Raw genomic sequence first — 15,043 nt, 5'->3', positions numbered from 1 at the left:
GAGCAGTTAAATTAAAGCAGGCACCCTGTGCCCAACATATTTGTCACAGCCCATTTTTCGAAGACTCTATGTATGAATGATCTGCCCAAAATTAAAAATCTCTCCCCCAACACAGGCACAGAATGGCAAAGATGTCATATGTCCATACAAAAGGTCTCCTGGGTTGGCTGGCCACTCTGTCTGTGCTGTGCAGAATCCTGGCAATGCCTGTGGAGGTAGACCCGGAGTGTTCTACCACCAGTGCCAAGTATGTCCTGGTATTCACAGGCATGTGGAGCCAGACAGCCTTCCCCAAACAGTATCCCATGTACAGACCACCAGCACAGTGGTCCCATCTAATTGGTGAGTTGAACCCACTGACTTCCATTTGTATTGCCATTGCTGACCCAAATGCACTTGTCTTTGCATAACCTGGTGGAAATAAAATATGCACATAACTGAGGAGAATATTAAGGCATAAACACAAAATAAAGTTGAGCGATTTTCCTTTTGCAAAAAAACCCCCCAAAAAAACTGTCCATTACCAACATTATGGGGAGCCCTTTCCTGGAGCCCTTAATTTATAAATGTTTGTTCACACACTCTTAAGAGACAACGTATGATGAGTGAGGGACATAGAAGTGAAAGTAGAGTGGTAATTAGTGTAATGACAACAGAAGGCTTGTATTACTTTCCTTCCAGGTGTGACACACAGCTCTGACTACCACATCTGGCAGAAAAATGAGTTTGCCAGTAATGGTGTGAGGGAGTTTTCTGAGAATGGTGAAGCTTGGACGCTCATGAAGGAGGTGCAGGCGGCCGGAGAACGAATCCAGAGTGTCTATGGGGTATTTTCTACTACAACTGTTGTCAACGGAACAGGCCAAACTTCCTCTGAGTTTGAAGTTTTCACCAGGCACTCCTTTGTAAGTTTACTGTCACATAACATGGGACATGTGTTTTTTGATTCCTCCATTTTCATCCTCAACAACACAGCATGCCCCACTCATGAATTACATAAACACCCAGTATGAAAGAAAATGCGACATGGCTCAGGCAGTAAGTCGTCTGGCAGTCGGAGGGTTGCCGGTTCGATCCCCCGCCCGGGCTGTGTCGAAGTGTCCCTGAGCAAGACACCTAACCCCCAAATGCTCCTGATGAGCTGGTCGGGGCCTTGCATGGCAGCCAATCGCCGTCAGTGTGTGAGTGTGTGTATGAATAGGTGAATGGAGAAGCATTAATTGTACAGCGCTTTGGATAAAGGAGCTATATAAATGTCTGCCATTTACCAAAATGCACATGACCTTTTAAAATTCCAAAAAAATATTCAAATACTTAAACATTATTTAGTTGAGCTGTCATGAAATGGCTGGACTACATGCCAGTCCAGAAAAGGACTGCACCATTTTACTTGCCTTTATGCAAGTTATCATTTTCCAATGTTCAGTGTTCACACAGAAAAACAATTATTTCCCACTGTAACATCTGAAACAAATTCATTGGCAATAAATATGTCATTTGGAAACAGTTGGTTGAATAAATTAATACAAGCATGTTTATGTATGCTACAGAAATAACTGTAACTGCAGTGCTCATTAAGAGGCATGCTGGTTTTATGTACAACAAATATATAAACCCGCTTCCCCTGTTTTAAATATGCTTGTAGGATATGAGCCACAAAAACAAATTGATATTTCACATTCCAGGTAGGGTGATATGTGTGATAATAATGACACACGAGTTTGTAGACACACCCCTCATATTTTGCATAATTGGGGGGAATTCAATTTCCTGCCATCTCCGTTTCTGGATCAGAACATTGCCAGATTGACTGGCTACCCTATAGCCAACTGCTGAACTTTTTGACTGTGCTGTATCACTTCTTTGAATTGCAGCTATTTTCCAGGGACATGAACATTGAATTTGATAACATTGCAGGCCACTGATCTTTTAATGTAACCAATGGGTGATCACCATGGTGGATAGGAGCTGGTTGATTGATTGGCTATGGGCCAGCATGGGAAGGAAATTAAGATACTTGTATTATTCTTCCCTAAAGAATTCACAAACTGAACAATTTTAGCTTTAAACTGTTTCTATTGATGCTGACGAGCACACACTGTTTTCTCCTTTACATGTTGTGTCTTGTGTGTTTACAGACATTTGCTCTAATCGTCACTAGTTTAAGAGGTAGCTGGGCTAGGCTTTACGCCATTTATTGAAATTGACTTGAATAGCGTTGATTAACTAGAGGTGACTGTCCCCAATGCCAATGGTTGGATAATTCCACACTACCGCAGCTTTGCTATATGTAAAAGCTACACTTGATATACTTGATGCTGTCTGAGATTTACAATTTAATAGCTTTTCAAAATGCTCAATAACAAACCGCACTGTTGGAAGAATGTGGGGTACTTCATTTCCATTCCATGATGTTATTGAGAGTTCTTTACAAAAGAGGAATTTAACATAGAGAGAGTATGTATTATTGGGTGGATCGAGACTCCTGGGGAATCCTGCAGTTGAAATCCTTTGGAAAATCCAAAGTTTTATGCAACAACAAAATACTGGGTCACAGATATGGTGAATTACCTTTCTCATTAAATAATCATAATAAAGGGACCCGATAATAGGGGGACTGCAGATTACAGGGAAGCTATATTATTATGTCAGGACTTTCTGGCCTGTAAATGGCCACTGAACTGTCAATGTTTTTGAATCAAGCAGGTTATATAGACCCTTGGCATTTTCATAATCCTCATTGTACGGTGTTCTCCTTTTTCAGTATACTCAATGAACTACTTGCAAGTATACTTTAGAATACCTTGAGGTTACTCTGTAGTATATTTTCTATTTATTAAGTAAACTTACTGAAATACTTGAATAAACTTCAAAGTATCTGGTGTGATGCCAGCCTGAGGAGGGCCTCAGCAGCACATGGTGAACAGACACGCAAATGTATTGCCTTGCAAGGCACCAACCAGCTCGTCAGGAGAATTTAGGGGTTAGGTGTCTTGCTCAGGGACACTGACACTGCCAGACGACTGCTCTTACCACCTGAGCCAATATTGCCCCATACTACTTGAACTACTTGCAAGTATGTTTTAGAATACTTCAAAGTTTATCTGTAGTAGACAGCCCAGCTCAGCAGTCATAGCTCAATAGTCGCGGGAGTGAACTTTAAATTGGAGAAGCCCATGCACGGCCGTTGCTCAGAGCGTCCAAGTGTATTCTGGTTAGCTAATTGAGAGGTTTACTGGTATATAACATTACAATGTTTGTAGCTGTGATAGTAAGATTTTAGATGACTCAATATAACTAGTATATCTGGCAATACACGGACTTGAGACTCGACTCTGACTCGTTCAAAAATGACTTGAGACTCGACTCGGACTCGTCAATAAGGACTTGTGAACAATAAGAGTCTGCCAAATGCCATCGTGGAAATGACGAAGTGAATAATGTCACAGCCAATTATTGTTTTTCATTTATTCATATTCCTTAGTTAAAATACACCCAATGTTGTTTTACGTGCTACACCGCACGCCTTTCAGTTGCAACCATAGCTACACCCTACACTGTATTTCTTATAGCATAGTTCGCTAAGATTACAGTTCCGCATGTTGTGGCCTTTGAGTTTTAATAATTCAGGCCCAGGGAAACAAAATGATTCCAATGTGCAAAAATTAAAATAAAAGATGCTGGAGCAACCACGTCAAATTTCAATAGACATTTGAAAACTCTGAAAATACGGAATGGTAAGTCAGTTTTCCAGCACCGGAGCTGATTCCACCGCTGTTCACTGTTGCGTTAACGTAACTTGGCTCAGACTCTGTATAATATTTGTGTTGCCGTTTAATCAGCATCACAGAAGTGCATATTTTCTTATTTTGTTGACTGCCAAGTTGTAGCGATGTTGGCTTGTATTTCAAATGGTTGATTTTGAAAAGCTATGCATGCTAGAGAACCACGAGTGTAAGCAGTTAGAACAAAAACAAACTTCTTCAGGTTGGCTTGAAAAGCCCCATACATTTTCATTGTCAACGTAGTTTACACAAATAAGCTGCATTTTCAGCAAATCGGCCATGTAATGGGATTTGGAGCCTGATCAAGGGTTGCACTATTATAAAAACCTTTCAGTATGGTTTTTAAGATTGATATGCAAGCAGGACAGCGAGTGATTTTGAATTCTTTGTTAGGTGAAGTTATATACTAGTTGCATGGACATTGTTTGGTATTCCAGTATCATACTTATGTGGGAGCGGGGGCGGGAGACCAAGAGAGACCGGGATGGGATCAGAAAGTTACTCATGAAAAGAGGATAACCACTGGTATAATCTAGGAACTCCTCGTGAATTTGTGGGACCACTAGAGGAGGGGGGAAAAAAAGGAAAGAAACTCCCTGGCGAAATGCCAACTGAAACAAAACCGGAAAAATCGGTCAAACCGGGTATCTACAGACTAACAAAATAAGGACCACCCAACCAAAGAAAAGCCGAACTACAATTAGCATAATGGCAACTTCTAGTTCCTGAATGCCTTTGAAGACTAAAAGCAATTCAGTCCTCCGGCTACCTCTTTATCGGCTCAGTGTATGTATCAGAATGAAACACCAAAGCCCAGAACAGTGCTAGGAAGCTCTCCATGCAGCTGGCCGCGATTGGCAATGATTACATCCACATTCTACATGCGGAAGGCAATTTATCATGATGAACGTGTCTGGCACGCCCTCTCGTGGTCTTCAGAGGTAAAACCCGGAATTTCCGTATGTAGGCTGGGGAAACCATGACACATACAAATAAGAACTGTATTTGATGTTAACATTAAAAGTGTAGGGGTCCTCGCACGGGACTCCAAATTATGTAGGGTCCTCGCACGGGCCGCCAAATAACGCAGGGATTTTACTCTCTACGAAACCGGGGCGCCAGTTAAACGTTGTGTAGCAGTATAACTGCAAAAAGTAATCAGTCTCATAAAATTACTATTATCAGAAATATCTAACCACAAATTTAGTATTTTAATTAATAATTAAAATAACCAATATTAATGATTAAACATACCGATAACCTGAAGGTTGGAAGTTCTTTGAAAGACTGCTTTAACTCGGCTCTCATGTCTATGTGATTCCAAAACGGACACCGGGGTTTAATAAAATATATTTATTAAACAAACGTAAAACACAGAACAGATAAACTAACGGGAAGTTAGTAAGGAAATTTAGTTGGGTATGTGTGTGCGTGTGTGTGGCGCGCTTGAACAAAGGAAAGGTAAAAGTGGGAGTAGCTAGCTTGGGTGTGGTAATGAGTTAGAGTTAGCTGTGAGAAGGGACTACTTGCGTAGTTTTACTCTATATATGCGCAAAAGACGGCGAATCAATTCACGTACATATATATGTAGCTAACCAAACACATTACAATGGTTGGCTGGTAAATATTGAAACACAGGTTCACAAAAACAGTTAAGACTAAACTAAACACTGGCTATGCCTGAATGTTTGTTTTCTTACTGAGTCCATACGCATTGCTGGATCGAAAAGACATGCTGTCCTTGTAGAAGCGGCGATGGTGCTGTGAATGGTGTCCGGGAGAGATGCGCAGGCTGGGGTGTTCCCGTCTTAGCAGCGCGTTGACGTTTGATCCGCTGGTCCTTTTCCAGGTGTAAAAGTTTGTTGCTGTTTCGTTGTTGAGCTTTATTGGGGTAAACTGATGTAGCATTCCGCGTACAACAATTTCCACTCACTATAGGCCACGTAGTTACCGCGAGGTAACTGGGTGTGTCCGTAGGCCTGGTAGTGCGCTGTGCAGCATTCAGCCTCTGTCCGAGTTTCAGAGCAGATGAGCTGAAGTGCCAAAAAGGGTGCGTCGAAGAGAAGAAGCAGAAGAGGCAGAAGAAGCAGAAGAGAGATCCCAAGAACGTGTCTTGCTCTTATACGGGACCGTTTATTGCTCCCGCCATTACGGGATTGGCTGAACCAAGTTAGACGTCATTCGTGGTGGACGTCGCAGAATTTTGAATGTGGAAGTTGTAGCCCCTACAAAAGCTACCTTAGAACCTGAGTTTGGCATATACTGTATTTGCATGCAGTTTTGAAATGATTTATAATTTTACTATGCATTGGTTAATGGCATTCCTTAGGATTTGAGGTTTTCTTATAGCAGAGTGTAGTCCCAAAACCATAGCTCCTGATTTCTTGCATAAACAATATCTAGCCTCATTTGATTTTGATGATTGAAGTAAACAGTTACCTTTCATTTAAAAATGGAAAAGTAAGAGTATATTAATAAACCAATTCTGCAACGGGATTCAAATTTCAATACATTGTATCTTGGTTTACAAATAAAGTCATAATTATTATTATTAAGTTGCAGATGCAGATTAAACCTAGTCCTAGACTAAATTTAATTGGAGATTGGCCATACAAATCTTTCTTTAGCCCAGCAATAAGATTAATCTGTGTCCATGTAACAAGCCCCTATTTTGTTATTGACCCTCATCTTATATTACAGGCCTATGGTAACATTGTGTCACATGAGTCACACCGAGTTCTTAAATAGAATGGCTATTTATTTTATCTTATTTATTGATATATCAATTACCTACCACACCAGACCTGAGGATTTGGAAAAGCCTTTCTCCTGCCAGCTTGAGAAAGGCTTTGCCAAAATGTTGGCTCTGGCATGGTAGTTCATTGATATATACGAATAAGTAAATTAAATAACCACTATCTTGCCCCTGGTAATACTGCTTTTTCCGTTGTCACACACTTGATGTCATATACAAAATATGTCTTCTCTATATCTTCAATTAGCATAGGAATTGTGATGAATATAGTATACCCATACTGTTATTTAGGCTGCACCATTCTGGAGACTTGGACTCTAGCAAAATGTAATCATAACAAATGACACCAAATTTTAGCACTCAAGTAATTACAGCCATCTGTAATTAATAAAATTGAAAACAATACAGGTCAATATTCTGATTAAAAACAAAGAAATCTCATGAGTAATTCCACTATTCCTTGCACATTACAATCAAAATATAAATGGTTATCTTATTCACTAACAGCTTGTATTAGAGTAAATTTTCATAAACTGAGATAGAAAAATACATATCACAGTCTGTATTTGGGTTAAAAACTAAGAAATGTATAATTCCCTCCATATTACAATCTAATATGTTATCTTATCCAGTTACCGATTGTATTAGATTGCAATGGCATACTGTGCAATAGAACTAGGTTATACAGTAACATTACCTTTCAATGCATTTTTCCATATATTTTGCCTGATTAACAATCAAAATATGGATTCGCTCAGTAAATAGCCTGAATTAAAGCCATTTTACACCATTGTGGAAAATGTTTTATCAATTGTGCTCAACTTAAATAGTTTGTATTGATCCAGTGTCTTCTTAAATCAAATTGTGTAACATTGTGTTACTAGGTGAGAAGAAAATGCTACCACAGGAAATTTGGAAGCATTGTTGAACAATTTCATTTCAAGCTGTAGTTAGGCTATTTCTTTGTCATTATCATTTCTTAATAGCTGTGACTACATACTGGTCTTGATGTATATAACATAATGGGCTGTAGCTTTCAAAATAGGACTGGTGTTTAAACCCATGTGGCAATAACAATATTATTTTCCATCGAGCCAATGTCGGCATAACTCCTTTTGTAGGAATTTGGTCCTTTGTGAAGTAAAACTTGTAAAAACAAGGCAGTTCAATCACAAAATCATGTTACAAAGGAATGAGCTTTTATGCCCCAAACCTCCTGAAGTAAAATGCAGGTACCTGTCCCTGATTGGGTGACAGGCAGATGAATAAACATTATATGTGGTCAAGGAAACCAAATGTTAATTGTCAGCAAAGCAGACAGTGAACCCCCTTGATCATTCAGTATGGGCTTCCTAACCCCTCTTCATCATTTAGTATGATTGAGGTGTTAGGTGACCATCCAAGAACACTGAAGCAGGAAATGTATTCTTCCTTACAATTGTACAAATACATCATAAAAGTGCCAACTTTGGTTGGCATAATTAGCCTAATTATTATCTGACCTTTATACTTAGTTTTTACTCTTATGGGTACACAACTGAAACGAATGGTTGAATGCTAAATAGGGTAGTTGGAAGATATCTAAAAGTTGTGCATTGATCTTTTAAAGGGTCATTATTTTAGTAAAAAAAAAAGATGCAATAGCATTATTCTATGAACATTAAAATTACAATATAAAAATGTGGTCGATGGTGACTGAAGAATCAGTTGGACAATTAATTTACCTATGGATAGCAGAGGTGGTGTCCAGTCACTTCTTAAATTAACCGAAAATTGTATAACCCATTTAGTCTCTCTTGTCCCATTCTACATCTCTTTCCAAATATAATTCCAGTTGTCAACAGAGTGAGAAAAATGCACATTTTAGTCCATAAACTATTTCTTCTATTGCTGGAACTCACAAACTGTATCTGCAGTTTCATCCAAGTTTCAGCTGCAGCACACCAGTATTCTGGGGCACCAACCTGACAGACTGGACTGGATGACCAAAAATTACTTTCAATTTCAAATACTTTTCAACTGTCAAATGTAGGTGTGACATGGACTACCATACAGAGAAGACTACACCAGCAAAACCTTAAGAGCAGCAGTTCCTAAAATGGGTCCCGTGGAGTAATGCCCTGTATATGCTGGTTTTTGTTCTAACCACAATTGTAAAAATTAAAGAATTTAACAAGCTGTTTTCCTTAATTAGGTGCTTTTCAGGTTTAGAGGGATTACTAGCCATCTTAAACCTCATTATGTCAGAAATAGCTAATAATGTCAGGCAGATTTTAATTCCCATATTGTGCTATAGTGAAAACAATGCATTGGTTACATTTTGAAAAAAATTGTATATTAAAAAGTAGATTCTTTTTAACTGATCAAATTAAAGACTGATGTGAATCAGTAGGCTAGTAATTTCAGAAAGTGTGGACATCTGGCCACCAAAACAAACCATCTGGAACATAATGAAGAATTCAAAGGCAGAGCAAATGAAGCAGACCTGCACACTGTAAAAACATTACATAATTAAATTAAACACATGTTCAACTACCTAATTATGAGCCTATTTATTAACCTCAGTCTTTTATTTGCTATCTCCTTTCATGTGACTGTTTGCAATACAGTATAATGCACGAAGCAAAATATGAACATGGTCATTGAAATCTTCTTTGGATTGCAAAGCTATTTCTGGTAAAAGGTGGTTTAAGGTTTCAAAGTCCTATGGTCAAGGCACCACCTACCTCAGAGACCTCATCATCATCCATGAACCTGCATGCTCCCTTTGCTCCAGGACCCCCTGACCCGCCTTCGGACAATGAGAGATTGAGCCTTCTGGTGATGTGTCCCTCGCCTCTGGAACTCCCTCCCTGATCAGCTTAGAACTGCTCCATGTATTGATGGTTTTAAAACAGGCCTTAATTTTTTACTGGCAGGCCTTCCTTTAAATTAATTTTTTTGTTGCCTGCTCACTTTTTTCTTGCTTTGCAGTAAAGCACTCCGAGATCTGCCACCACTAATGAGAAGTGCTTTATAAATTGAATTTATTATTATTATTATTATTAGTCGTAGTAGCAGTAGTAGTAGTATTAAGGTAAATAAACACAAAAAGCGCATTGCATTGCATGGATTGCATTTGTGGTTGAAATGAAAACCAGCATAGACAGGATACTTCAGAACCTTGTTTGGGAACCACTGCCTTCGATGGTTCTCTGCAATATTGCTAAAATTACATTAAAAACACTGGTTGAGGTAGTGTTATGGCTTGAGCATGTATGGCTGCCACCAGAACTGGCTCCCTTGTCTTCATTGATAATGTATAGAAACATCTGCTCAGATCCAATGCCTCAAAACTCACTGTATCACACATTGCCTGGCAGCAGGAGAATGGCCCCAAACATACTGCTAAAGCTACCAGGGAAAAAGTGGAATGTTCTTGACTGGCCAAGTCAATCACCTGTCCTGAATCCAACTGAACATGCGTTTCACTTGCAGAAGACAAGACAGAAGGCTCCCCAGTAAGAAACAGGAACTGAAAATGGCAGTGGTACAGTCCTACCAGAGCATCACCAAGGAAGATACCCAGTATCTGGTGATGTGTATGGGTCACAGACTTCAGGCAGCCATCAATACAAAGGATTTGCAACCAAATACCAAATATGATTACTTTATTTCACATTATGTTCATTACTTTCGCTCCCCTAAAATGTATAATAATGGCTTTAATTCCTACATACCTGTAGATCATAGAAAGCAGATCTGCAAAGAAGAGTGGGCTAAAGTTCACAATCCAGTATATAGTCACGTTCCCCTACATTTAGTCTAAATATCAAAAACCATTCAATCTAGCATATATGCAATAATAGAGGAAATCAGTCTACTTTAATGCATTGTTTTATTTAAAGTCCCATGTGCTGGAGTACAGAGCCAAAACAAGAAAAATCGAAGTCACTCTCCAAATACTTATTTACGTCTCATTTGTTCAGCATGTCTTGTGTCTTCTTACACTAATTCTGTATCTCATCGTAATGTTTTTGGTATCACGTTTTCACAGCATCATTCTTAATGACTCATGACCTCCATTGCCTCCGTGTATTGTTTTTGGTATTATATTTTCACCTACTAATTTTTTCTGCCTCTTCTGTTGCAGCTTTCCTTCATAATACGGATTGTGCCAAGCCCCGACTGGTTTGTGGGTGTGGACAGCCTTAACTTTTGTGAGGCAGGCCATTGGAAAGAGAACATAACGCTAGACCTCTTTCCTTATGATGCTGGCACTGACAGTGGCTTCACCTTTTCCTCCCCCAACTTTGAGACCATCCCTCAAGAGAAGATCACAGAGGTAAAAACTGACCTTTGAGTTGAGTTAGATATAGTGCGGTGCAAATATGCGGGCACCTCTGGTTTAAATGACTGTTACAATGAATATGTATGTGATCGAAAGCAAACCTGAACTCTAAATGGTACAAGTATTTGTACAGTATCATTGTACAGCAAGACAATGATCCAAAGCATAGCCTGAAATCAACTATGATATACCTCCAGGAAAAACGGATTAACGGTTTTGAATGACCACCACTGTCCCCAGACTTGAATATTATTGAAAATCTGTGGAGAGATCTCAAACATGCCATACATGCAAGGAGGCCGAAGAATATTTTTGAGCTAGAGGTGTTCCACCAGGAGGAATGGGAAAGAATTCCAAAAGTAGGAATTGTAAGACTCTTAGCTGGCTACAGGAAGTGTTTACAAGCTGTTATAGTTGCCTGAGGAGTTACAAAGTATTAACTGACAGGGCTCCCAAAACTTTGCACAGGGCCTTTTTCCTTTTTTTATAATTTTGAAACTGTCAAAAAATTAAATTAAGGGGAGCCGCGGTGGCGCAACAGGCTAAGACGCAGCAGACTTGCGGTTGCAGTTTGCTGCAGTTGCACACCGGGGACCGGGGTTCGATTCTCGGTCCTGCCAAAAGCCAAGTTTGGCCGGCTCACGTGGGGCAGCAATAATTGGCTCGCTGCTCCAGAGGGAGGGACTTGGCAGGGTTATTAGATCGTCACACAATAAGCACCTCGGGCGCCTCGGAATCACGGCAACGGGCACGGGACGAGATGGCTTGAAGAAGGCGTGTCGCTCTCATTCGGGCCGCCGAGGGACGGGGTACGGGCGGTACATCTAATACGACTACCTCCAATTGAATCAGACGAGGTACAATCGGCTACCAAATTGAGAGAAAAAGGGAAAAATCTGGAAAAATAAATTAAATTAAAAGTAATCTTACTTAAAAATTTGAAGAAATGTGTCCCTTTTAACGTTGTACCATTCAGAGGTCAGGATCACTTCTGTTCACTTCAATATTAACTGTAAAGGCTTTTTGCACACTACTGTATTTCACTATGTATGAGTTATCAATCATGAATCTTTTGAGCAAATGAGGATCATGATAGACAAACATGTCCTAATTCATAACAATACTGAGGACTATTACTAGTATGACTATCAAAACCAGGGACTAAACACATATGCAATGAATCATGACAGATCACTGAAGATATAGTGATGGTTAATTTCTTCTCCAGATAACATCATCATTCCCCAGCCACCCAGCTAACTCCTTTTACTACCCCCGGTTGAAGCACCTGCCTCCCATAGCCCGGGTGACTCTCACAAAGGTCAAGAGTAACCACATCTTCAGTCTGCCCCTTGAGCCTACCCAGTCCAACCAGATTCCCACTGGCAACGAGATTGGGCATTCTCTAATAAGTAAGCATTGGAAAATGTCTTTTAATCAGTGGAAATATGACACAGAAAATGGATAGCCATTTGGGTTATGTCAAGACAGTTATCATTACCCTTAAGTTAAGACCTGACTTTATATATTGTAGAGAGACCAATTAATTAACTAATTGATCGTATTTGTCACATGCATTGGACAGTTGTTAAGAATACCTTGTGTGCTGGATCCACATGTACTCCAGATAAATAATTTTGATACAGAACTCTGAGCAAGTTCTTTGAAGGTGTTGCACATTGGTATTTTGATTCTCTGAATCTTCAGTGAGCATCTGGAGTGCATTACTCCAAAAAAAGTGATCTTATAAGCATTAATGTTTATGCTTTGGGCTTGTGGTCTTGCACATTTGTTTTTGTTTATGCAAGTAATTTGTGTGAGCTGTATATGTTTGCAACATTTGCTTGAGCTGTGTTTATGTAAATGATGTTTTTGTTCATACAATGTGCTTGTGCAGGTGGTATATGCATCCATAAGTGAGAGCAATGTGCTTAAGTGATGTGTTGTTTGACCTTATTCACAACACACTGCCCAATTGCCAGATCTTGATAGTGAGAGCTGTTCTGAGTTGAGAGTTGCTACGGCAACCAGAAAACCAACCAAAAACAAGAAAATACATGACAACATCTACTGAAGTCCACTGTTTATAACTGCTTAGCATTCAGGAATGATTTGTAATGGAAGCAAAGGCTGATGCAATCTACAGCTCTGCTTTCATTTCTATGTTCCATCTGTTCCATCTTGAAGAAATGTGTACTATCTGCAGTAGATATTGTGATTTTAACCAAACTGGGTCAAATACATGCTTATATTTGAAAATGTATTTAAATACACATTTGCAGTATTTTCAAATAAATTTACTCATGACATACGCTGTATTTGATTTATATAAATACCTTTAATAGAAAACCAAATACTTTCACAAATAGAATTTAAAAACTACAAAGCTACCAAAATACTTTCCTGGGAAACCAAATATTTCTGAAATAGTATTTAGAGCCTTTTAAGAAAACATTAAAATAAAAATCCATTTTAGAATATTTTAAAATATTTCAAATACATGGCAAATCATTTGATAAAATTAATTATAATTAATCATGAAAAATGATAATATTCCTGCCTTTAAATCCAGTATTTCCTAAACACTATGTTCAATTGTCTCAGTAATGGAGAACTGAAATGGTTTAAGGAAAAAGTCTGTCATTCAAAATAAAAAGTCTCTCAATCTACATGTTCCAGTCTATAGAAAACATGGAACAGCTATTTGATTAGACAGATGCATCCAATCACTGTCAGGTATAGGAAGATTTAAGTAACGAATCTTGATTCTAGGATTTTGATTGCCTTTTGAGCCTTTGTTATTGGTGTTTGTCAACAGTCAACAGTCAAGGAAGACATTGGCACAGTCTTGATCCTTGTGGTGACAAATCCAATAGCAAAGGCTCCAAAGGCTCCTGCTGAATTCCGGGCATCCGATCTCCAGTGGCCAGCCCCATGAATCCGAGCGACCTATACAAATAATCTCATAAAACCTATTCACCCAATGAAGCCAGGACAAAAAATGTGGTGGCTTCCACCTCTGTGCAAGCATATTTTTAGCTGCAGTGAGATCAGCCAGGACAGCATGATACATCTCTGTTAATAATATTGAATAATGTTACAACCACTTGGTTCCAAAACTGATTTGCAGCAGGACAATTCCAAAACATATGCAGGAAGGTGCCGATGGACCCCTGAGGACACAACTCACAGATCGGAGAATGAACAGGCTTCGTGATGTGACATTTTTTATTTGTTACAGTGATGCTGTGTTTTATTTGGCTCTTTGCTTCTATGCTAAAAATGTCACCGGCCCATGAAAAAAAACTTGCAAGTAGGGGTGGTAGCGTTGCATTTCAGCCTGTAACAGGCGGAGCAGGCATTTGTAGAAAGATTATCCATAATCCATAGTGATTTAGGATTCGCTTTTCACACAACCAACACCAGGTGGCAAATGTGAGCACTCTACTCCACAGCTGTTGTGAGCCCACCCTTGCCGGTGTGATGGACGTAATTTTGCCATTTCTTTTCTTGAAATATCTTGCTTTCAGTAAAGTTATCGTAAATTTCTTGTTTTTCGCTGCTGCAAACTCTTCTATTATCTTGGAGTAATCCAATTTGCAACAGATTTGGTGCTCAATTTAATTCAATCCATTCAAACGATCTTGTGACATTGTCGAATACAAATAGTACAAGATGCAAAAAACTCCTCTCTCCTGATGCCACGGTTACCAGCACAGTTAACAAGTGCAGGGCAACGCTACATGTTTTGGGTACAAATCCAAAACATTTTCCCAGTACATGTACCTAAGGGTGAATTGCATACATCACTGGGATAGCTCTTGACAGCTGTTTTTATCTCGAAGCTCAGATTATCTGCATCAATGTCTCCAATTTCCTTTGCAAGATGAAGGTGCTTGTCATGCAGTGTGTTATCACTGATCCATCCATCTCTCAGTAAGACTGATTAAAGCTGCATGAACCAGGTGTTAACTCGTATAAAAAACCAGGAAACGAACTTTAACTTTTGTACTTTACTAGCAATCGTTAATCAACAAACATTGCTTCACTTGTCTCATACCAGAATCATTCGCGCATCCTCCTTAGCTTAATACAACCAAAACGTAAATACCGTAAGTACAGTCATATAAGCTCAACACAAAAAGTAAACTTAACAATCTCCCTCTTTTTTTT

The 15,043-nt window shown here is 39.1% G+C and overlaps 1 protein-coding gene and 1 long non-coding RNA gene across 3 annotated transcripts in view; one reads left to right on the top strand and one right to left on the bottom strand.

The window, feature by feature from the left end:
- The window catches only part of LOC133135331 (uncharacterized), a 57,263-nt gene that overhangs the window by 3,001 nt on the left and 39,219 nt on the right, over positions 1–15,043 (bottom strand). The gene's annotated exons all lie outside the window — the stretch shown is intronic.
- spon2b (spondin 2b, extracellular matrix protein) overlaps positions 1–15,043 on the top strand; it is a 31,359-nt gene that overhangs the window by 949 nt on the left and 15,367 nt on the right. The window contains exons 2-5 of the mRNA XM_061252256.1: positions 116–342; positions 682–905; positions 10,673–10,864; positions 12,099–12,282. Of these exons, the coding sequence (XP_061108240.1) occupies positions 123–342; positions 682–905; positions 10,673–10,864; positions 12,099–12,282 (820 nt within the window). The 5' untranslated portion in view covers positions 116–122. The remainder of the gene's footprint in view (positions 1–115; positions 343–681; positions 906–10,672; positions 10,865–12,098; positions 12,283–15,043) is intronic.

This window comes from Conger conger, chromosome 8, assembly GCF_963514075.1.
Source record: "Conger conger chromosome 8, fConCon1.1, whole genome shotgun sequence".
In the NCBI taxonomy this organism is placed as follows: Eukaryota; Metazoa; Chordata; class Actinopteri; order Anguilliformes; family Congridae; genus Conger; species Conger conger.
Note: the sequence above shows the minus strand (reverse complement) of the source record. Positions and strands in the feature narration are given on the sequence as shown.